This window comes from Acomys russatus, chromosome 21 (assembly GCF_903995435.1).
Source record: "Acomys russatus chromosome 21, mAcoRus1.1, whole genome shotgun sequence".
NCBI classification, from domain to species: Eukaryota; Metazoa; Chordata; class Mammalia; order Rodentia; family Muridae; genus Acomys; species Acomys russatus.
This window is the reverse complement of record NC_067157.1, coordinates 27021038-27045249: the sequence shown is the minus strand read 5'-3', so window position 1 is coordinate 27045249 and position 24212 is coordinate 27021038. Positions and strand designations below refer to the sequence as shown.

Genomic DNA, 24212 nt, shown 5'->3' with positions numbered 1-24212 from the left:
GATATTCCTGAATTGGCAGATATTACCATGCATTGACAGTTGGAGGCCAAAAGCTATCAGAATCGGCAAAGTCTTCCATCTCTCTAAACACGATAATGTCTGAAGGAACAATGAACTAAAAAAAAAAAAAAAACAAGGAGGGGAGGAGGTTGCCAAATATGTTAAACTTCTAGGCAAGTGAATAAAGCTGAAGAAAAATATGAGGAGCAAACTGCCAAGAGACATAGGCTGTCCTTCCTGAGAACTTCTAAGTCGGAATACAGTAAAATAAATAAATATATAAGTCTTTGAGAATAACAAATAAAAGATCAGATGTTGAATTTCCAATAAACAATAAACAATGGAGGGCTGGTGAGATGGCCCAGTAAGAAAGGCCCGTGCTGTCACACTGTCCTCTGATCTCCATATCTACACCTACGTATGAAGTCACATGCACATACAGATTTACATAAATGTAATCTAAAAGACTTACAACATGTGCCAAGATTTCTGCTCAGCACCTCCCCTAGGGTATATTTTTTTTTCAACCTTTGTGTATTCCTACGTAGTTCACTAGGAATCTAACATTGACCTTGACCTACAAACCTTCCCACTAGAGTCAAAGAGGAAAAGGCTATTTTTGTTGTCATTAATAATCCCTCAAATGCAACCTCTCCATAGCAGGAAACAGTGGATCCCAAGAGTATAAACATTAACTACAAAAAATGTTTAGAGCAGGCACAGTTCTAAAGCTTGGAGCTATCTAAAAACATTAGCTGAAAGCATTAGCCTAGTTCAATTTTATATTTATTTTATTTCATATACAGCAGAGCAACATTTCCTTAAGCAAAAAAATAGGCCGTTCTGTTTGGCTTTTAAAACTGCATAATGTAATAGAACTTCGCTACACAAAAATATTAAGTATGACTCTGATATTTCTTTTTAATCTCAGCATATTCAAATATTCTAATTTAATAGCTTGCAGATAACTCCCTTATTAGCAAATGATGTAAAAGTCAAGGCTTTATGCTCCCCCAAGCCTTCTTAAATGATATGATACTTTTACGTGGCTATTAACCCTGTGCCACATGCAGCTTTCCACCGAAATAAATGAATCACTGGCAACCATTTTTTACTTTAAAAAATAATAACGAATTAAATCTATGCCATAGATGACAAAAGCTTATTTTTATTATAGCAAGCCTGCTCCGTGATTATGAAGTTTGCCTTTGAGTTCTTGATGTATGTTTTTAATCATACTAACATTAAAGTTTAAATAGGAAGTCTTCCTTCGTGTTTTATGTTACCTTTCTTCTCCTCATGCATACATGTTTTCAAGACTAAGTGTTGGTGAATTCATGCAATAGCTTTAAGCAAAGGTAAAGGAGCCATGGCTAGCTAAGATCACAAAATAAAACCACCCACTAGCTAAAGCTAGCTAATGCCAGGCAATCCTCAAACCTGTACTCGCCCCATATTCAAAAGGTTGGTGCGCTTTCCTTTCGCAGCTGCGTCCGCAGCCATGAGTATGCTCAGGCTACAGAAGAGGCTTGCCTCTAGTGTCCTCCGCTGCGGGAAAAAGAAGGTCTGGTTGGATCCCAATGAGACCAACGAAATCGCCAATGCCAACTCCCGTCAGCAAATCAGGAAGCTGATAAAAGATGGGCTGATCATCCGGAAACCTGTGACAGTCCATTCCCGGGCTCGGTGCCGGAAAAACACCTTGGCTCGCCGGAAGGGCAGGCATATGGGCATAGGGAAGCGGAAGGGTACCGCCAACGCCCGCATGCCCGAGAAGGTGACGTGGATGAGGAGGATGAGAATCCTGCGCCGGCTCCTGAGGAGATACCGAGAATCTAAGAAGATTGACCGCCATATGTACCACAGCCTATACCTGAAAGTCAAGGGGAACGTGTTCAAAAACAAGCGGATCCTCATGGAGCACATCCACAAGCTGAAGGCGGACAAGGCCCGCAAGAAGCTCCTGGCTGACCAGGCTGAGGCTCGCAGGTCTAAGACCAAGGAAGCACGCAAGCGCCGGGAGGAGCGCCTCCAGGCCAAGAAGGAGGAGATCATCAAGACCCTGTCCAAGGAGGAGGAAACTAAGAAATGAAGCTTCCCTCGTGTCTGTACATAGTGGCCTGGCTGTGGCCTCACGTGGATCAGTCATTAAAATAAAACAAAATAAGCCTTAAAAAAAAAAAAAAAAAAAAAGGTTGGTGCAAGAAGTTCACGAGTTCAAGGCCAGCATGAAACTCCTAGTGAGACCTCATCACCCAGCAAAACAAAACAAAACAAAAAACAAAAATCTGATCCAAAATAAATAAAACAACACACTAGGGCTAATGGAAAGCATGTTTATAGTGAAACAAATCTTACCCTTTGAACTTTGAATTCTCTATTTTTCCCATTACTTTTGTTTTCTTTTTCATTTCTATGTGAGTTTTCTTCTTTCACATCTTAAATATGCTTTCTTCCACATTCATGTTAATGAAGTCTTACTTTCCTGCCACAGGGATTGGTTAGTTGCCCAATTTCTAATTGTGCATAAGAAGAGAGGGCTGTAGATGTTTATTTTTATTGGGAATTTGTCTTATCCACAAAGAAAACAAGGTTGGACTCAGGGATATCTCTCTTTTCCTCTATCTTTCTTTCTTAGATTTGGAGATAGGGGTTAAAAAGAAAGAAGGTGGAGTATAGAAATACATAGGGATGGTAGGGCAAACAGTAGATTATTGAGTCAACTCCTCAACTTAAGGCTTTAACTGTGCTCACAAGGTTATTTTCAATTCATTGGTATAGAAAATTGTAAATTGACACAAAATAAGTTTAATTTTGATACATTGATATAGAATTCAAATTTAAGATTATTCTTCACTATGAACAACACATACACACACATGCCACATACACAGTAGTAATAAATTTTAAAGGTTTTTAAAAAATAATTCTCATATCCTGCTCGTGATTACATAATGGTCATAGACATTGCAAGAAACAACATAGAGGTTCCTTGAAAAACATAAAATAGGGCTCAGAGGTTAAGAGCAGTGACTGCCCTTCCAAAAGTCTTGAGTTCAACTCCCAACAACCACATGGTGGCTCACAATCATCTATAATGTGATTTGATGCCCTCTTCTGGCATATAGGTGTATGTGCAGGCAGAGCATGTACATATGTAATAATAGATAAATGATACTTTTAAAAGATAATAAAGTTTATCCTGTCTAGTTGTCCCACTTTGGATATATCCAAAGGAAATGAAGCCAGCATATGAAAGAGACATCTATGATTCTACACAACTTAACAACTAGCATATTACCTAAACTATGTGTCCATAGATGGGTAACTGGATAAAGAAAAATATAGATTGTGTAGAAAAGAAAATATTATTCAGCCATAAAAAATAAGGATATCTGGTGATTTGTGTCAATATGGGTGAAACTGTGAGATAATTTTCTGAGTGAAATTACATCAGAAATACAAATAACACAGGATCTAGCCACATGTTGACACTTTTTTTTTTAAGTTGATCTGATTGTAGACTACCAATTACTAGTGGTTGGAAAAGAGAAAATGGATAAATGGAGGCTAGTTTATTCAGTGCATATTGTATGCAGGTGTTATTATTTTATACACTGATCATCATTAATATATTCTAATAAAATAAAATGTTAAATATATGTCCATGAAGTAAGATTTTTATACACATCAATGCTTTTTTTAAGTCTTGTGTATTCCAGCCCACCCAGACTTTGCTATATAGGTGAGGTTGGCCTTGAAATTTTGATCTTCTTGCCTCCCCCTCCCAAGTGCTTGCTACACAACTGAGTATCATTTGCCAATGACAACAAAAAAAGCCATACCATACAAATGCATGCTGTAACATGCATGAGACCCAAAACATTAAGGTCACTGAAGGAAGCTAGTGACAAAAAAAAAAAAAAAAAAAAAAAAAAAAAAAAAAAAAAAAAAAAAAAAAAAACCAAAAAACAAAACAAAAAAACAAAAAAAAAAAAACAATTCTGTCTGGTTCTACGTGGAATTCCCAGAAGAAGCAAGTAAATGTGACAGAACATAGGTTAGCGGCAGTGGCCAAGAGGTAGGGCAGAGTGGTTCAGGTGCACGTGAGAGTGGCTGCTGGTGAGCATAGAATTTCTTTTGAGGAGTGAAAATATTCTAAAATTGAATATAGCAATAGTTACATAACTGAATTTTTAAAATGATAAAGCACATACTTTCAACAGATGTTGAATATGCAATTTATATCTCAGTGAGACTGTTAATAAAAAGGAGGGAGTAGAATATTCTTAGGCTAGAGAATATTTAATGCTGATCGAAACCAAACATGCTGAGTCTCCCCAAGTATTAGCAGTCACTGTAACACTCCAGTGATGATTGCTCAATCATACCTGCTGTCTCCAACAGTAAACCCACATGTTCCTTTGAGAATAACTAAAACTCTATCCCAAAGTTTTCCTGTTCTGTTCAATAAACACATGTACTGAAGGAAGCTTTGACTCACTTTGCTTCCTCCAACACAATTCAACACCTAACAACATAGGTTGCAACTTAGTAACAGAGATCTGGAAGTGGTGGGGACATGGCGATCTCCATTGGCAAGCTTGTCTTCAAATCAGCCTAACGCTGCCGGGAAGGAGAGAGCTCCTTGGCCATGCAAGAAGACTACATGGGCACACTTAGTAGACCCTTATTAAACCTTGTCAAATGCTGCAATCAGTTACATAAAATTCCTCTATGAAACAAAACCACCCGACTCCATCAAACAAATGGTTCTTTATTTTGGTGCCCTTTTCTCATTATATCCAGAAACCCTGACTTTCACCAACTATCACAAAGCATATATGATGAGCTTAGTCAAAATTAATAAACTAAAATGGGAAGGGGACATAGTTTTTAACTTGAAGAGGCCCCGTTTAGAAGACTCGGGGTCATCATGATAAGAATCTGTAGAGAATTTACATAAGCGTGTGCCAATGCTTCCCTTTGAATCTCTAGGTGTATTCCACTATTAAAGTCTTTTGAGAGAAAATGGCTCAACTCTCACCATAACCACTGTCAGCCTGTATTGAATTATTTTAAATTTGCTTGACATCAGCTTCTATATACCTGTCTTCTTATTTACAAGCAATTCATCTACCTGCTGATTTTTTATACAAACTAGACTTTGAAATGTAGACCTGAAAAAAAAAAATATCTGAAGGAGAGAAAAAAAAATCATGAAACCTAATCTTGGTGGTACAAGCAACTGTCACCGGCTTAAGTCGTATTTCTTGAGATTAGAAATACCAGAGACCCATAGCTAAGTGCAGTGGGACGGGTGAGAGAATATTAAAAATTAACTTTGAATGAGAATGCAAGTATCTATAGAAATTTTAGTCCACATGAGCAAAGAGCTGTAGTTTCTGATGTCTGTGAGTTTGTTTAAATAACAGCCTTATTCCTTAAGAAATAATGTAGCCCTTTTTTATTTTTCTGCATTATGTACAATAAAAGAAGCGCTGTGCAGTGATGTGGCTGAAAGGTTATCATTACGCGAATGACAGAAACAAAAGTATATTATCACTGGGATGATGTCAATGAAAGGGTATCATTACTTCTTCTGAGGAGAACATTCTGGTAAGTAAACACACAAGTGCAGTATTTATTACATTTTATTCTACATGTGTCTCCAAGAAAATCTTGGGTGGGGGAAGGGAATTGGCGATGCAGCCTGTGATGTTGAGCGAAAAAGAATCATTGGTTTTACTTGTTTGAGAAAAATCTCTGCAGTAATCGTATCTTCATCAAATTTCCCTTCATAGCAAGAACATTCTATTTTGCCAACATATTCAGGGTTTTTACACGTATTGCAAAGGTATGTTGCTACAGGGAGTGAAAATAAGAATCTAAGTTCTAAGACAACATGCTTAAACTTTCCATGTAAAACCCAGTTTCTTCTTGTGCACATCAAACTGAAAGACGTATAGGGTATTCTTGCAAAGCTCCCACACCAAGCGTATTGTTCTAGGAGCTGTCTAATGAGAGGAAAAAAACACTTGTATATAAGTAAAAAACACTTGTATATAAGTAAATGCATTTTCTCAAAATGTTAGTTTACTGTGAACTAAAACAATGTGTTAAATAAACTGCTTATTAGCTTCTTAGAAATCACCATTCTTTGATCCTTTCATTAAACTAAGTGGTATGTCTGGCTTAGAAACTTTTAAACATTTATAATGAACCAACAGGGACTGCAGATCACGCAAACAAACACAACCCCAAGGCCAATTTTTTCCCTGCACTTGACAGGTGGCAACATGATCTTAACAAGGGCTGAAGGTATTGCCTGCCTCTCAAAACATCTTCTCTGAAAATTTACCACATATCAGAAAGGGAAAGCAGAAACTACAAGCTCCAAAACACAATTTTTATCTTACATCTTTTGTCAGTATAGCACCTGGATTAAGGTATCTCTACATTGGTGGAGCTTTCTTTAGGAAACTCTGAGATGATGGAGCTCAGCCAGCTCAATCCAGTGTGTCTGGCTGTTTCCTATAGTTGCCATTAGGTGGAGAAACATCTGCTGTGTAAAAAATAGTCATCTACATACATACTCTGATTCAGAACTCATAGATTGTTTCTGATTGGTCCATTGATAAGCACATCGATTATTATGATCACTGTTTCTACTTCTTCTCCTCCTCCTCTTCCTCCTCCTCCTCCTTCCTCTGCCTCTGCCTCTGCCTCCAGAGGTCTGGAATTAAAGACCTGTGCCACAATCACCCAGTCACTGTTCCATTTCTTTAGTCTCTTTTGTTTTATTTCATCTTTTTCAGACTTTTCCTTCTTACATAACTATCATTTTCTGATTATTTACCCCCTCAGAATTGTGCCTTTGATATTCACGTTTTTAAAAATTATTTATGGATTGTAGTTTTTCATGTTTGCTCAGATCTCCAGGATATAGACCATGGGCACTACCACACTTATTTCAGGAGAGGAGTCTTCTTAACTTTCTTTACAGCTTCCACAAATGGAGCAGCACTCATGAAAATATTGGCACAAGTCATTTGTCAAAAATTTCTGCCTAATTCTTAGTTTATTATTCTAGCAGGTAAGGATGGTAAGACCTCAAGTGTTGATGATTTCATGGAAGACACCACAACATTCACCATAAATGCCATAGCTCATTCTATCCCTGTTGGGTGATTTCCCTGTGGTGGTGGCTATTCTTGCCTGTCAACTTGATTGCATTTGGAATTAACTGAATCCCAAGTGCCAGGGTGCACTTGCGAGGGGCATCTCTTAGTTAAACCATTTGAAGTAGGAAGATCAGTCTTTAATCTGGGTGTTGGTGCATGGAGATATCCACCCTGAATTGCCTACACCTTCTTCTGGGAGCCTTAAATAAAGGACATAAAAGAAGAGACCTTTTGCTCTTTGCCTGTTGGTCCTCACGCTCCCAGGCAAGCTCATTCCTTCAGTAGTGTTAGAGCCTACTTTTTCAGGATTTTCCATATATTTAAGACCAGCTGAGACATGTAGCAACATGGGCCCATCAGCTGCTGGATTCTTAGACTTTCTATTGGTAGATAACCATTGGTGCCCTACCCAGACCACAGCCACTATAATAAATCCCTCATTATATTTGTATATAAAATATATTACCTATATGTGTATATGTACATATATACCATCCATCTAACATATATAAGAATAAATGTAGTATAATATATATTACATATATGTGTGTATACCCATCTATCATTATGCATATATATATATGTATATATATATATATATATATATATATATTCATTCTATCAGTTCTGTTCATGAGAGAACCCTGACTAATAAACCTAGAGAAATGTGAGGAAACACCTATGTACCTCAGGTAAAGTATCAACAGAACAAAGAACAGATTCCATCCAAATTGAGCTTGGTGAGCCAACAAGTTTATAGAAGAGTTCAGGCAACTCAGAGCAGCTGCATGGATGCAAAGTCCCACCCCTAGTATGGGTGACTCATGGAAACCTGCCACACTGACAAGTACCAGCTCTAGTTAACTATCTACCTCCTACATACTCCTCCACCTCAAGACCTGTGAAGCTGGGACAGGAGGGAGTGACGTGGAATCTCAGCTGAGGAGCTGCTGGCCCTCCCGGTTCTTTGGAGGAGGGGTGACTAACAGTCTTCACCTCATTTCCACATTCTTTGCTGTTGGTTGTGTCATTCTACTAGTCCGCTGAGCTGCCTTCGAAAGCTCCTGTGCTGCACGCTGGGGATGGACACATCAAGCCTATATGAAAGGGCATCACTGTACACTGTTGCTCTTATTTCACACATAAGGAAACAGCTGTGTAGAGGTAGGGTTTAAAACCAAGGCCTTAACCCCACACAATGTCATCTATAATTAGGACATCACCAGCCTGCAGTACTCTGTCCCCTAACTTTTCATGAATTGAAAAAATAAAAATAAAAATAAAATTTAAAATCACACCTAGAGAATATGGGATTTAAAATGAATAGTGGCATCATTATTTAGGCTTGTAAAGCATGAAAAGAAAGAAATGCTACCCTTTTGAAAGAGATTTAAATTAGCCTTGGACCAAAGGATCTAAACAAAACAAAAGAAAACAACAACAACAAAATTCTTCAGTCAAATTAAAATGCAAATAAGCAGAACTGTTCTGGGTCACCTTCAGCTACAAGTGTGCATGCTGAAAATATATGATGGTTTTGCATCACTGAATGGGGGTGGTGGTGGAGGCATTAAATTAAACTTTCTCTCCCTCATCAAGTTGGAACTCAAAGCAGGTACCAAAAATATCCAAATATCAGCACTGTTGCTAGCAGCACTAAATGAGAGGGTGCGTCTCAGTCTCTAATTCATGAACTTCCTGGTGCACTCTCATATTCTAGACTTTGGACACTGCCATCGGAGGGAAGATGGAGATAGTGACAAACCACCTCCACCAGCTAGAAGCAGTTTTGGTCTCACTTGGTGGAATGAGTGCTTCTACCTATGGAGGAATGTCTTGAGTGGATGTAACAACTGTCAGTAAAGTGTTGTTTAGCCAAGCAGCTGGGCAGAAGGAAAGGAAGTGGAAGGTGGGACTTCCTGGAGAGGGGGCGGAGCCAAGATTGACAGTTGAGAAGGAAGAAGATGGTTGACAGTTGACGAGGAAGGAGGAAAAAGCATCCGAGGATCAGATTGGCAAGTGTTTGAGTTATATGTATATTATGAGGTTTAGAGTAGTATATTTTAGTTTATGAATAGATTAGAATCAGTTTAGATTCTGCCCAGCATAGTGCTAGCAGCTTTAAAGTATGTTTCAGATCCCGTGTCAGTTATTGGCCGAAAGGATACAATTTATTACAACAAATACCATTCAAAAACCCAGAGCAGGTGTGATTACTACATGCTCACCACTGCCCCTCAGTCAAGTCAACACTTCCAGTGGAAAGATGGAGTCAAGAATGGAAAGAGAGATTTCCTGCAGTGTGTCTTTGAAACTGTTGCAAAGCCAGCCAGGTATAAGCCTGCAGGAAAGAGTTGGACAAAATCAAGGAAAAATAGTTTCACTGGCTATATCCTCTTACAATAAACAATGCAACATTGTATATGATGCATAATATGTATAATATAAATATCTGAATCACCTATACAATGAAAATACAAAATCATGCACATATCTGTACAAGAAGAGCCCTGGTGGCACTCAAAGAAAGAATAGGCAGACTACCAAGATGAGCCTGGGACCATAAAGTGGGGGAGGAGAGCCCCTTCAGACATGGACCTAAAGGAGGGTAATACTGTAGGGTGGGAGGGTAGGAGGAACAGGAGGATATGAGTGATGGGAGAACAATTTAGTTGTAATATGAATAAATTAATTTAAAAAATAATGTATGTACACACACACCTTTTTAAAATTTTTTAGTTTTAAAACATTTCAGGGTATCCTTCACTTTCTTTTCCTTTGTTAATTTATTTAATGACTTTACAGCCTGATCACAGACCCCGCCCTTCTCTCCTCCCAGTCCCACCTTCACATTCTCCTCCTCTTGCCCCTCCCCGTCTTCTCAGAGAAAGACATACATGGTATGTACTCACTCATAAGTGGATATTCACCATAAAGAACAAGATAACCATGCTATACTCCACAGACCCAAAGAAGCTAAGTAACAAGGAGGACCCGAGGAAGGATGATGGGATCTCACTCAGAAGGGGAAATAAAATAGAGGTCTGAAGTAGATGGAGGGAAGGAACTGGGTGAGAGAGGGGTGGGGAGGGGAATAGGGGTGAGGATCAGATGTGGGGAGAGTGGGGAAGCAAAGTGGGAAGGGCTAGGAGAGAGAATGACAATTGGTGGGAGGACACCTCTGGGAAGGGGAGGCTCCTGGTAGGATATGGGGGTGACTTCTAGCAGCAGGGAACATGAAGACTTCCAGTGGAATTAGGGGGACACCAACCTACCCACAAAACCTTAGACCAAAATGTTTTCCTCCTTACAAGAAATGTAGGAATAAAGATGGAGCAGAGATTGAGGGAATGGCCAACCAAAGACTGGCCCAACTTGAGACCCACCTCATGGGAGAAAACAAACCCCTGACATCATTATTCATGATATTTTGCTATCCTTGCAGACAGGAGCCTAGCATAACTGTCTTCTGAGAGGCTTCATCCAGAAGCTGATGGAAACAGATGCAGAGTCCAATGGCCAAACTTTAGGCGGAGCTTACAGAGTCTTGTGGAAGAGTGAGGGGAAGGATTGAGGGAGCCGGAGGAGTCAAATACACACACCTTTTACAAACACTTTATATGTTTCATTCTTAAAGACTACCATAGATAGTTATTTAAATCACAGAAAAGTAATGATATTTAAGCAGTGAATATAATGGTTATCCCAGCCTCTGCCAGCCCAGGTCTTTACAGGGATCATGATGTTTAAAATTATACATGCCACGGTAGCAAGTCATTAATAAAATAGATGAGAATTCTCTATTTTAAACTGTTTCTCCTGTGTAGATTTTTTTTATTTAGTTGTTTATGAGTAAAAAAATAATTTCTGTGGCGGTAGTATCACATGCTTTCAGCTCCAGTGGCAAAATCAGGACTAATAATGTTATAGTTTAAAGATCTGACAGGGCTGCAGAGATGGCTTGGGTTTTAAAAGGACTCGCTGCTCTTGCATAAGATCCAGGTTCCCTGTGCCCATACTGCATATCCCATAACCACTTATAACTCCTATTCCAGGGACTCTGGCACCCTCTTCTGACCTCCTCAAGCATAAGAAGTACATACGGTGTATGTTCATACATGCAAGCACTTGCACATACACATAAAATAAGAATAAATCTTTTTTAACTTAAAAAAACTGGTTTGATGGTGTGTGAGGAAGACTCTTGAAGCAAACTAGCACCTGAAAGTTCTCAACAGACAGATCCTAGGAGAAACATGCTTCCCAAACACTGATATGGCCTCACTAAAAAGACTACATAAGTTCATCTACTGTCCTTCACTGACCCAAAATGGTTATAACTAAACTTATTTTTAACTGATATATAACAGTATACATGGTACATATTTAGAGAGTAGCATGTAACATTTCCATACATGTTCAAATTAGGTAAGTCTTAAATAATTTACACAAGCACTAGTGCACAAATAAGCACTGCAAATAAATACTTGATTACAGTTATTTGTAATAAGCAAAATTTGGAAAGCTTTGATGTCTATGAACTGAGATATGAATGGACAAATATAATATATCAAAATACAGAGCACTAAATCAAGCAGGGCGGTACATGCCTATAATCCCAGAAGTCAGCTGCCTGAGACAGCCAGATGGCTATGAGTTCAAAATCAACCTGGGATACAAAACCTAGGGAGAGAAAGGAGGGAGAGGGAGGGAGGGAGGGAGGGGGGAAGAGAGAGACAGAGACAGACAAGGATCTAAACTACTCCATTAATAAAAGGAACCGAGGGTTAATATATGCAGAAATCGATACTCCAGAAACAGTAAGCATGTAAGCAATTTGAACACAAGAGACTTTGGGGCATGAAGGGGTCAACTGTCAAAGTTAAGTGGGACTCTAACCTTAGGTGAATTTTTCCCTAGGTTGGTTCTTTGGTCTCTGGCCTGCTGCTCTCTGTACCATATACACCCACCACTCTAGGTCATTTCAGGTTCAAATACTCCAAAGCCTGAAAAACAAATGCAGTTCTTATCTTTCTCTCTTTAAGGTCTGCTTTCAACACGCACTTCCCCAGATGACCTTTTTTTCCCCCCCTATTTAGTTTACACTAGGAGTTACCTTCCCAATTAACTGTGTCTTCACTTACCAAAGAGGCTGTGTCACACCACTGCATTACTAACCTCTGTTCCCATGCAAATCCTGACTTTACAATTCAGAGGAAGATGTAATTGGAAAGTATAAAGTGATGGGTGGACAGGGAATGTACTATGTTTTGAGTATTCTCTTTCCCTCCTTGCTTATATCATATCATCACCCTACTCAACGGTGTCACTATCCCATATACCCTAAAGCATGGCCAACTGCACTATACTACCCCTCTTCCACTTTTTGCTCCTCTTGCCAATAGGAACTCTTTTTTTTTTTCAAGTCAGCCTCTTGACTTTAAAGTACTGTTTCGGTTCCTTTCTGATTGGAAAGCATGAGGCATATTGTATTAATTATTCAGTGTAGAATGTTGGTCTCGGTGGGTCCTCTTGACTCCCTGCCTCCTCTCTCATTTGCAATCCATCTGTCAGAAGGTGTGGCCTGTTCTTAGTCACTTCACTTTCCCAATGTTCTTAACTCCTCTCTGAAACCAAATACAGCCAACATTGAAATATTTAAAATATCGGAACATCTCTGTTTAACAGTGGGCCATCTAAAATATGTGTGGTGATTTGAATGAGAAACATCGCCCCCCCTTGGGCAGGGGTCATATGTTTAGACACTGCTGGTGATGCTCCTGCTGTTTGGGAACAGTTAGGAGCTAGAGCCTTGCTGGAGGAAGTGGGGCACTAGGCACAAGCCTTGAGGCTTGAGACTCCAGCCCTACATCCTGTCCACTCTCTGCTGCCGGAATGCAGATGTAGTGCGGCCATGCAGCCTCACTCGTGTCTTCCTTACCATGATGGTACGCACCCCCCTCAAACTGTAAGCCACAATAAAACTTTCATTCATTCTTTGACCAGCATCCTGTCAGGTATTTTATCACAGCAATGAGAAAAGGAGCTAATACAATGTTCCATATTTAAAAACAAATGCACCTACAAATAAGCTAAAATTTACATTATTTAATACACTCTCATGTGTCCTAGAAAGAAATTTTATGTTTACTAGTCTACTTCCTATAGAAAACTATTTTCAACGCTGCTACTGTACCAATGTTTCCCAGGCCGCATGCTTATATGAGGGTCCCTGATGGGTGGATTTAAAGACTACACGGCTTGCACATGTCTCTACTCAGGAGATGGAGGTGGGGGAATTACTTGAGCCCAGAAGCTCAAGATCAGCTTAAGATCTAGACTGTCAAGTTGATGCAATGTAGAATCCCCTGCGTGATGGGCCCCAGAGCACACCTGTGGAAAACTATCTGAATCCGGTTAATTGATGTGGGAAGACCCAGCCATTTTGAGTAGGGCCATTCACTAGAGAAGAGTCCTGGACTGTGTAGAAAGGACAAAGTAAGCTGAGCACAGGAAGTCATTACTCTGCTTCCTGTCCATGGATGTGATGTGACCAGCTACCTCAAGCTCCTGCTACCTGGCCTTGCTCTCCATGGTAGGCTGTATCTTTGATCTGGGAGGCGGTACCAACACTTTTTCCCTTTAGCTGCTTTTGTCAGAGTATTTCATCTCAACGAGAAATGTAACTATGACATTAGGCAATATAGATCACAAGGCTACAAATCTATGAATGCACAAGTTAATGAATGAATGAATGAATGAACAAATAAATACCTAAAAAGAATGAATGACTCTATTAAAAAAAAAAAAAAAAGACCATCTGAAAGGAGCTATAGCCATTGGCTGAGAGACACATCAAATATGGTGGTCTGATTACTTGAAAAATAGCCTTGAGATGTAAATGACCCAAAGCTCTTTCTCCTTATTCTTTCAGCCCCTTCAAATGTCTCATTGAAAGAAATACAACTGGAAGCCAAATATAGGGGCACTCAAGTAGGAAATTCATGAAGTCATCATGCTGCAGCATATAAAATATTGGAGAATGGTTTGGAAAGTCCAGTGCTGGAAATTATCCAAAATGAGCTAAGGTACAAATAGTGGTTGCATAAAAGAGAAGACAAAATATTAGCAAATGCAATTTGGACTGACATAAAGCAGAGAGCGAGTGAGAGATAGATAGACAGACAGACAGACAGGGCATATGCATTCATCCATAAACAAATACTTAGAGTTTTACAGAATCTCAAAGAATAAATAAAAGTATAACATGCACTATTTTCAAAGTTTTGTTTTTGTTTATTAAAATATTGGATATTTATAAAAATCAATAAAGTCAGTATTTCATGGAGATTGGTCCATGGTGTACCAGGAACACAATAACTACTTTATCTGATTTACAAGCAGCACGGTTACTAGACAATAGACATTATATCTTTTATCTCTGTGTCCCCATTAGCTGAGCTTTGTGTCTATGGACTAGATGTAAGTTTGTGAGTGACTGATATGTTCTGTCACTGACTCTTTACTTGTCTCTGTCATCCCCACTCTCAGAACTCTATCCATTAACTGCCTATATATAGCGTTTCATATAGCGATGGGACCCTTGAGATTTTCCCATCCATGTTGGTGTATCAACTGATGTCATCATGCAGGTCTTGGTGTTCTCATGGGTGCAGTTTCCCCATTACATATAGATGTTATGGTCCCCAAGCCCTTACAATCATTCTGTCTGTTCTTCTGCAATGTTCTCGGAGTCTTGGTTTGTAGTTCTGTTGTCGATGAATCATCTGGGAGTGAGCACCTTATAGTCAGCTGTTCTCTGCATTTTGACCAATTAGGATATATATGCACATATGCATGTATGCATGATATGTAACATTACTAACTAAAGAAGAGGTAATGAATTGAGAGAGAGTAGAATAGACATAGAAGGAGTTAGGGGTAGAGAGGAAAGGACAGAAATTATGTAAACACATTAATGAAATTCTAAAAATAAAATAAAAACCATTTTTAAGATTCTTAATGATATTTTCAATGTTCCCAGTATTGCTTTCCTGCACTGCCAAAAACTTCTTGATAAAGATAGGATGTACACTTTCCCTACTGTTCTGTGCTCTTCAATTGCCATGTTCTCATTTTGCACTGATAATTCTTCCTTGTGGGCTATTCCCTTGTGTGTGTTCTGCCTCATCTCTCTCCATGTGAGTAGCACTTCCCTAATGGGACAGCTAATGAGGTCTCTAGTGTTAGATGTCACAGAGTTTGGAAGATTTACTGGTTGGGTACCACTGTTCTAGAAAACTAATCCTCTCTATTTGTCTACTAAATGTAATTGGATCCCAGGATATCTCCATCACAAAATTATGCCATTCTCATCAGAACTGCACAACTTTTGTAATGCTGATGCCTCTTGTTCACCTGTTACTTTCTACCTTGAGTTTAACTACTTGATACTTTGCATTAGACGTATGTTCCATGAGTGTGAGAAGGCTACCATGCTCTTCTGTGTAGTTAATGATGCTTCTTGCACAGGCTACGGCGTTTTCAATGGATGAAGAAGGAATGTGTGTTTTCATACTCAAAACTGCTATTGTCTAGAGACACTTTTTCTTTGCAGTAAGTAAAATGTTTCAAATACAGGTCTTCTAACAGGCACAGCTTCTTATGACCCTAAGCCCAGAGCAATACTTCACCGCTGCTGGTCTCTCAGAGATGCCTCTAAACTGACAATCGGGTTTTGGGGCAACATTTCGCATTCTTTTCATAAGTGTTGTTTTTTAAATTTCTAGTTAACATCCACATGAAGCATGTAAAAATAACTTGAAGAAACCATTTACAGGGCATTTGCTAGTTAATATTTACCATAAAAATTTACCTTCTCTAATGAGGCCTATTAAATTGTTTCATCTTCAAAGAGCTCTCAAGCATTAATTAATTATTGCAAGACTCCTGTGCAATAAATAATTAAGTATTATCATCGCTCCATTTATTGATGGGAAAATGAACATAATAGATTAAGAACTTTCTCCAATTTATTTAGGTCAACTGCAATGTAAAGATCTGATGACTTTTCAGCAAACTTTTTTTTATTGTATAACCTAATAAAAGAACCACTTTTATGAAATATATTTTTATAAAGTTTGGTAACAGAAACTTCCAATAGTTTCTAATATCAGGCAATAAATAATAAACTCCTGTTTCCACCAAATATTAAATCAAACTTCAATCTTCAGTCTTCTGGCTCCTGAATTATAAAGCTTCAGGAAGTGATGAGCAGTTTCCAGAATAACCCTTCCATCTCCTCAGCATAGTTATTAGTAACTGCATGTACATTTGGGACATGAAAAATATGTAATATTTAAAATTTTAGCTTAAAAAAAAGTGAAGCTCAAAGCACAGTTGATGATATTCTCAGATATACAAACTCAGCACTTCCCTTGGGAATTAAATAAGAAATTTACTATGTTCTGTCATCATTTGTAATGATTCAGAAGTGAGGTGTCAGGGATGTTTTTCAGTTTATGTCAATATTCTGTTTGTGATTTTTCTGTTTCTAGTGGATACTGGGCTACAGTCATAGATTTGAAAAAACAGGTTCCCTGTGCCCTCACTTCCATAGAGGATGGATTTTCTTAGTGTGTGCATCATTGTCACTTGGAGCCTGGAAATGATAGCACAATTTGGATCTGCGTCTCCTCGGAAGTACAAACTTGTCTGGACCTCCTTTTGTCGATGGTTACCTAGGGGACAACCTGTCACTCCACACTCAGCTGTGGAAACAGAGTTAGGGCTTGCCTTCTACTGACTAGTATGTGCCTCTCTTACAAAGGGTAGGCCACATGACAGCAGTGTCATTCTGTAAGACAGTAAAGTCATTGTCCACAGAGTCTTACAAAGCTGGACGCTTGTAATGCAGAAACTTAAAAGAGGAAGCTCAGAGTTAGGCTGTCCGTGAAAAGGTAGAGAGAGGAAGTGATGTGACAGGCAGCACAAGGTTGCTATGGGAACAAAGAATGTCTTTCCTGCTGTGATATCTTCCCTTGTGGGATTTCTCTGGAATCCCTCTGGTGGAAAGGAACTACTGTGAACTCTCACAATAGTCACTTCCAAAGGCCACCCTGAAAAGCCTGCTTTTAACATTCTTATTCCTATATTTTTAGGCATTGACATGCTTGTTGTCACTAGCAAGTTAGTCAGAATGGTTGGTAAATAGAATTGTCAGGGGAACAAGAAAAATATTCCTGAGGTGTTACAGAAAGCAACCAAACATGAGCGTTCTCTCTAAGCTGACAGTGAAAATGGCAATAGAAAAACTCTCAAGTTCACACATATTGTTTTCACCCTTTCTTTTCATTCAGAGATGATCTAGGATTCCAACTTAAGGAAATTTGCAAAAATTATGACTTAAGAGGTAGAGCGGAGTTAGGTCTATGTCAGGATACTACGGTTTTTAGAACGTTACAAACATAATAATTTAGTAGAATGAAGGAAAAATGTGAGAAGTTAAAGGGTAGATGGACATGGGGATTGAGGGTGAAGGATGGGGCTAAACCTACCTGAATTGACTGGTGGAATGCTTGCTAGAATGCCTGGCGCCTTGGATTTCTCTACAGCACTACACAAACACCTAAAAACAAAAATAAAGGCCTAGTATGATTGTTGTCTGTATTTGGGAAGCTGAGGGAGAAGGATTGTATGAGTTTAGAGCCAGTCTGAGATGTAAAGTAGAAAGCCTGAGCTAGAAAAACATCTTTTCTAGAAGAAAGAAAGAGGGAAAGAAAGAAAGAGGGAAAGAGGGAAGAGAAAGAAAAAAGTAAACTTTCGCTTACTTCCCACTTACTGTGTGGTGTGCCTTTAACCTATTTATATGTGGTTTATCATTTACTCATTTTAAGATGACATAATATTTATTTATATGCAAATTTTATAATTTTGAGAATGAAATTCCATGACATAAAGCTGCCCTGAATTGATTAACATGACTAATAGTTACGTAGCTCTGTGAAGCAAACTTTTTCTACTTTCTATTTGATGTCTCATTTATACTAGGAAACACATTTGTTTTTCAAGACAGGTTTTCTTTGTGTGTCTCTGGCCTGTTCTGGATTCACTTTGTACATCAGGCTGGCCTCGAACTCACAGAGATCCACCTGCCTCTGCCTCCTCGAGTGCTGGGATAACAGGTGTGTACCACTACACCTGGCTATCCCAGGGAACATTTTCAATGTTTTCATCTTAATGAGACTATTAACATGAAGAAAAAAACTTAGAACACGGGAAAAGTTCATTCTGGAAAACAGAAAAGGAGGAGGAGGAAGGTAAGACTTGTTGGTGTGACAGAAAGTTGTGTACCATCAGGAAGTTTGTAAGAAGAGAGAAAACAAGACTGGAGAGAGAGCCCTGGTTGGTAAAGGGCTTGTGTACAAGCATGAAGATCTGAGTTTGAGTCCCAGTGTCCACAAAAAAAGCCGGGGGGCGGGGCGTGCCTGTAATCTCAATGCAGAGGGAATTGCAGAGGCTTGCGGCCATCCAGTCTAACCAGTCAGAGAGATTCAAGTTCAGTAAGAGACCACGCCTCAAAAAAAATTAGAAAAAAAAGTCAAATGGAAGGAAATGGACTCTCAGTGCCTGTCAAGGAAAACAAGAACATGATCTGTTCTAATTGTGACGAAGCAGGTTTTATCCAAACTACCAGTGAAGAGGGATGAGGCTTCCATATATGCTGAACCCAACTTCTGTAAGGAGAAGATAACTGTTCTGACTCCATTTTGTGCTTTGAGTTATCAGTCCTCTGCCTTCCTCACCAACAGTCATGGCTCCCCTGGCAACACATTTAAGATCTCCATAGCCTTGATCATCATCCGGATGTAACCAAAAGAATTGGCAAGTCGTGTCTAAGTAACTGCCATGCTCTGACAAGAATGAACACTTCAATGTTACTAAGACTTCCATCTAACATTAATGTGTCTTTGTGATTTTTGCCTTTTAAAACTCTGCATCCCTGAAGTTGGGCATGAAGAGGCTTTTTGGAGGCTCAAACATGCTCTTGGTCTGGCTAAAAATTAAAAAGGACCCAAAACACTAAAAACAAAAACAAACAACCCCCCCCAAAAAAAACAAATAAAAACTAGGACAGCAATTGAGGAAATCAGCTGACCTCATCCCAAGGTTGCTATATGCATGCACATACATTTTTGGACACCCACAGAAATATTTGCAAATATGTATACAGACGCAAGAAAAAAAACCAAAGATTTAGCTCATGTCAAGAGAAGGGACTGGTAGTGACCACAGCTAGAACATGCAGCTTCCTGCAAGGCAAAGATATGAGTAAAAATAGTCCACTTGTGATCAATTATTCAGTCATTTGTACTGAAAATGCTTGCTCAACACAAGTCAAAACCCCAGTGCAGATAGACTGTACTTACTACGTAGTTATTACTGCACCAGGGACTCTCTTTTCAGAAATCTAATAAAATGCACTGAGAAAGAAAAGGGGGAGAAGTAGCAGGGAGGTGGAAGGGGAAGGGGAGAAGAACTTAGAGAAAGGAGGAGCAGCGCTACTTCCCTCCTGGGCAGCTCTGACAAGTCCTGCAGTGCAGTTAACCTCATCCTGTAATTATCACCCATCAGGCAGCTCGGAATTCCTCAGTGTTATGCACTTCTCAGGCAAAATGACAGTGCCCACTCAAAAGAATTTTTTACATGTTTCCTCAAGTACATTTAACGGCTAATTACATTCTCAGAACTACATATTACATGTGCAGTCTTTTATCGCTTCTCGAAGTTGTATTCTATATGAAGCTATAATTTTCAATTTAATTTATTATTTAAAAGATGGTATTCCTTATTACTCATATGAATTCTATTGGCTGTTAAAAAAATCAATTATAGGTTTATGATAGTATACCCCCTTTATTTTACCTTCTGTAGAAGCTGTACATAGATAGCATAAAACAACAAGATTTTTTTTTAATCCATTTTTTTGTGTTGTGTGAATGATAGTTTTGAGAAAGTATTGTTGGTTATTTAAAGACCTAAAAAGTCTAAAAGCTTCTTATTTTGTTTTTACTTTTCGTTTCTTTTTATTTATTTATTTATTTATTCATCCATTTATTTATTTACTTTGACCAGGTCTCGTTCAGCTTAGGCTGGCCTAGAACTCCCTACCTAGTCCAAGGTGACCTTGAAATTCTAACTGTCTTACATCTAACTCCCCAGTTCTGAGATTACAGGCATGCAGGGTCAACAAGTGGCTTTGGATCCTGTGGTGGAGCTTTTAAAGCCAGGCCTTCAAGGGCACTATACACGCACTGCATTTGCTGACTATGCCCCTAGCCCCGCAGCCAGGGAATGAATTTCTTTCTTCCTTCCTTCCTTTCTTCCTTCCTTCCTTCCTTCCTTTCTGTACAATGTGTAACATTATTAAAATAAATACTTTTCACATTATTTGAACATCAATTTTTTTGTTTTTTTAATATGTTATTAATTTATTCATATTACATCTCAATTGTTAGCCCATCCCTTGTATCCTCCCATTCTTCCCTCCCTCCTGCTTTCCCTCTACTCCCTTCCCCTATGTCTGTGACTGAGGGGGACCTCCACCCTCTGTATATGCACATAGGGTATCAAGTCTCTTCTTGGTAGCCTGTTATCCTTCCTCTGAGTGCCACCAGGTATCCCCATCAAGGGGACATGGTCAAATATGGGGCACCAGAGTTCGTGTGAAAGTCAGTCCCCACTCTTCACTCAACTGTGGAGAATGTTCTGACCATTGGCTAGATCTGGGTAGGGGTTCGAAGTTTACTGCATGTATGGTCCTTGGCTGGTGCCATAGTTTGAACAGAACCCCTAGGCCCAGATGTGCCCATCATAATGTTATTCTTGTAGGTTTCTAGGACCCTCTGGGTCCTTCTATTTCCCCATTTTCCCATGCTTCTCTCACCTAGAGTCCCAATAGGATGTCCTCCCCTCTGTCCTACTTTCCTGGTAAGTGAAAACATTCATGGGACATGCCCCTTGGGCTACTGTCTAGATATAAGTGAGTATATGCCATTTGACTCTTTCTGCTTCTGGGTGAACTCACTCATTATGATCATTTCTAGTTCAATCCATTTGTCCACAAATTTCGGGGATTCCTTGTTTTTAATAGCTGAGTAGTATTCTATAGTGTAAATGTTCCACAATTTCTTTATCCATTCTTCTACTGAGGGACACTTAGGCTGTTTCCAGGTTCTGGCTATTATGAATAAGGCTGCTCCCTGTTGTATGCTGGAGCATTTTCTAGGTATATTCCAAGGAGTGGAATAGCTGAGTCTTGAGGAAGCCCTATTTCCATTTTTCTAAGGCAGCACCAGATAGATTTCCAACGTGTTTGTACCAGTTTGCATTCCCACCAGCAATGAAGGAGTGTTCCTCTTTCGCCACATCCTTGCCAACATGTGGTGTCACTTGAGTTTTTGATTTTAGCCATTCTGATGGGTGGAGATGGAATTTCAGTGTTGTTTTAATTATCATTTCTCTGATGACTAACGATGTTGAGCATTTCTTTAAGTGTTTCTCAGCCATTTGATATTTCCCTGTTGAGAATTCTCTGTTTAATTCTGAGCTCCATTTCTTAATTGGGTTATTTGGTTTGATGGTGTTTAATTTCTTGAGTTCTTTATGTATTTTGGATATTAGACCTTTGTTAGATGTAGGGTTTGTGAAGACCTTTTCCCAGTCTGTAGGCTGTTGCTTTGTTCTCTTGACAACGTCTCCTGCCTTACAGAAGCTTCTCAGCCTCATGAGATCCCATTTGTTAATTGTTGACCTTAAGGCCTGGGCTGTTGGTGTTCTTTTCAGAAAGTTGTCTCCTGTGCCAATGTGTTCCAGGCTCTTCCCCACTTTTTCCTCTAACTGATTTAATGTCTCTGGTTTTATGTTGAGGTCTGTGATCCACTTGGACTTGAGTTTTGTGCATGGTGACAAATATGGGTCTAACTGCATTTTTCTACATGTAGATATCCAGTTAGATCAGCACCATTTGTTGAAGATGCTATCATTTTTTCCATTGAACAGATTTGGCTTCTTTGTCAAAAATCAAGTGACCATATGTGTGTGGATTCATATCTGGGTCTTTGATTTGATTCCATTGATCCACCAGCCTATAGCTGTACCAGTGCCATGCTGTTTTAATTACTGTTGCTCTATAGTACAGCTAGAGATCGGGAATGGAGACTCCTCCAGAGGATCATTTATTGTATAGGATTGTTTTTTGCAAGTCTAGGCTTTTTGTTTCTCTGAACATCAAGTTTTTAAAGATCTGTCATCCAGTACACTGAAGAATTTATGTTGTATATAGGAAACATTGGTCTAGAGCAATGGGTTTTTTTCATATTTTTATTTTATTTTTACATATACATTTATATTATTACACATATACACAATAAACTACTGATATCAAGAAGAACCATGACACAATCAGGAATTATATAAATGTTATATTCTTATTGTTTTGGCTTTTTGTATTTGACAGCTTTGAAGAAAACATCTTTCCTATCTTGGTGCATCTAAAATCCTGAATGTGAATCAGTCTCCATCACATCTTGTCATTATCAACTTAAAACATTTATCTAGACCTAAAAACATCTTAGCCCCTAAACAACTAAGCTTTACTCATTTCTACCACAGACAGAATTCTGTCCCCGAATTTCCTACCTTATTGCAAGAAAGAAAAAAGGAAACTCCATTCTAAATTCTGTTTTTCTGCTTCCTTCCTAACAGATGATAATTTTGAGTGATTTGGAAAAGTCAAAGACTCAAAGGCTAAGTCTTTTGTTGGCTGTGGATGTCACTGCGATCCTGAATGTTGCATGTTGGTCAAGGACAAATCACAAACAGGAAGCATCAGAGCTCTGCACAGTGTCTCTATAGTGCTGTTTGCATGAAGTATTGCTGTTCCCAGTGCAACTTCTAGGAACTGGATCAGCTGCACAGAACAAGGCAGAAGTGAGTAGTGGCTTGAACAGCAAATAGTCCCATTTGCTTTCTCAGGCAAGTCGTGTGAAGGAAGACAGTGAGGCATTTTTCACATCTGTTTTCCTATGACACAATCCCAGTGTGCACTTCCCATAGTCTAGGTCAGCTTGGAAAGGGGAAGAGAACACATGCGTGTGCACTCAAAGATTTAGCAGAAATTCCACATGATATTCATATTTATACACAATTCAAGAAAAACCAGTCACATACTTAGAACAACTGCAAACAAGGTTCAACCCTGTCCTTTTCCCAAACAAGGATTGAGAACTTTTTTACAAGGAAGAAGAGCAAATGGATACACTCGGTAGAATTCCATCCTTAATGTTGTTTTTAATACTTATGTTTTGATTGATTTTTAGCTATGTGTGGTGAGTGAGGGGCTATTGTATGGGGGGCAGGATTGCTCTATAGCTGAAATCACAGGGGGTTGTTAACTACCCGACATGGATGCTGAGAACCATAGTTTTTATCATCCAATACCCAGTCTGTCAGTGTCAATGTCTTGCAAGACAATATCCATCACCCAGTCCCTTCTCTTTTTTTTCAAATGCCCATTTTCATCTCTGCTTGGACATTATATAGTGATGGAGACAATGTACCAGACAGACCCATCTTCTTGATTGCTTTGGCTTTGTGACCCAGGACATGAGAAGGCTTCCTTCCCTACTCACTGTGGCTACTAACTTAAAATCATATAATTAATCTCAGACCACTGCATTATTGTCACTGGGTTATTCTCAAAAGTCCCATTTGATAATTCACTCTTTCTTTCTTCTAGATCTAAGGTAGAGAGGGACAGACTCCAAGATAGTAGACATGTATTTGGAAGAGCCTAAGTGTGTTAACTATTGCATAGATGTGAGCTAACCAGGGAAGCCCCTACCCAAACTTGTATCAAACACCATAATAACCCAATGGAAATGGCAGAGTCTTTCCAAGATTAATATATTACTCTTCTTGATACAAACACACCGACTTCACACTCTCTAACAAATCAAATATTCTCAA

General features: G+C 39.0%; 1 protein-coding gene across 1 annotated transcript; it reads left to right on the top strand.

Annotated features, from left to right (window-relative positions):
- Positions 1 to 1474: 1474 nt before the first annotated feature.
- On the top strand, positions 1475 to 2157 carry LOC127205232 (60S ribosomal protein L19). Its single transcript, XM_051164426.1, has one exon. It carries the CDS (start codon positions 1502 to 1504, stop codon positions 2090 to 2092), a length of 591 nt encoding a protein of 196 aa, XP_051020383.1. The 5' UTR covers positions 1475 to 1501; the 3' UTR covers positions 2093 to 2157.
- Positions 2158 to 24212: the final 22055 nt, after the last annotated feature.

Bases quoted from the DNA above. Each gene is read 5' to 3' on its own strand.
- LOC127205232 (XM_051164426.1), top strand. From the start codon at position 1,502: ATGAGTATGCTCAGGCTACAGAAGAGGCTTGCCTCTAGTGTCCTCCGC.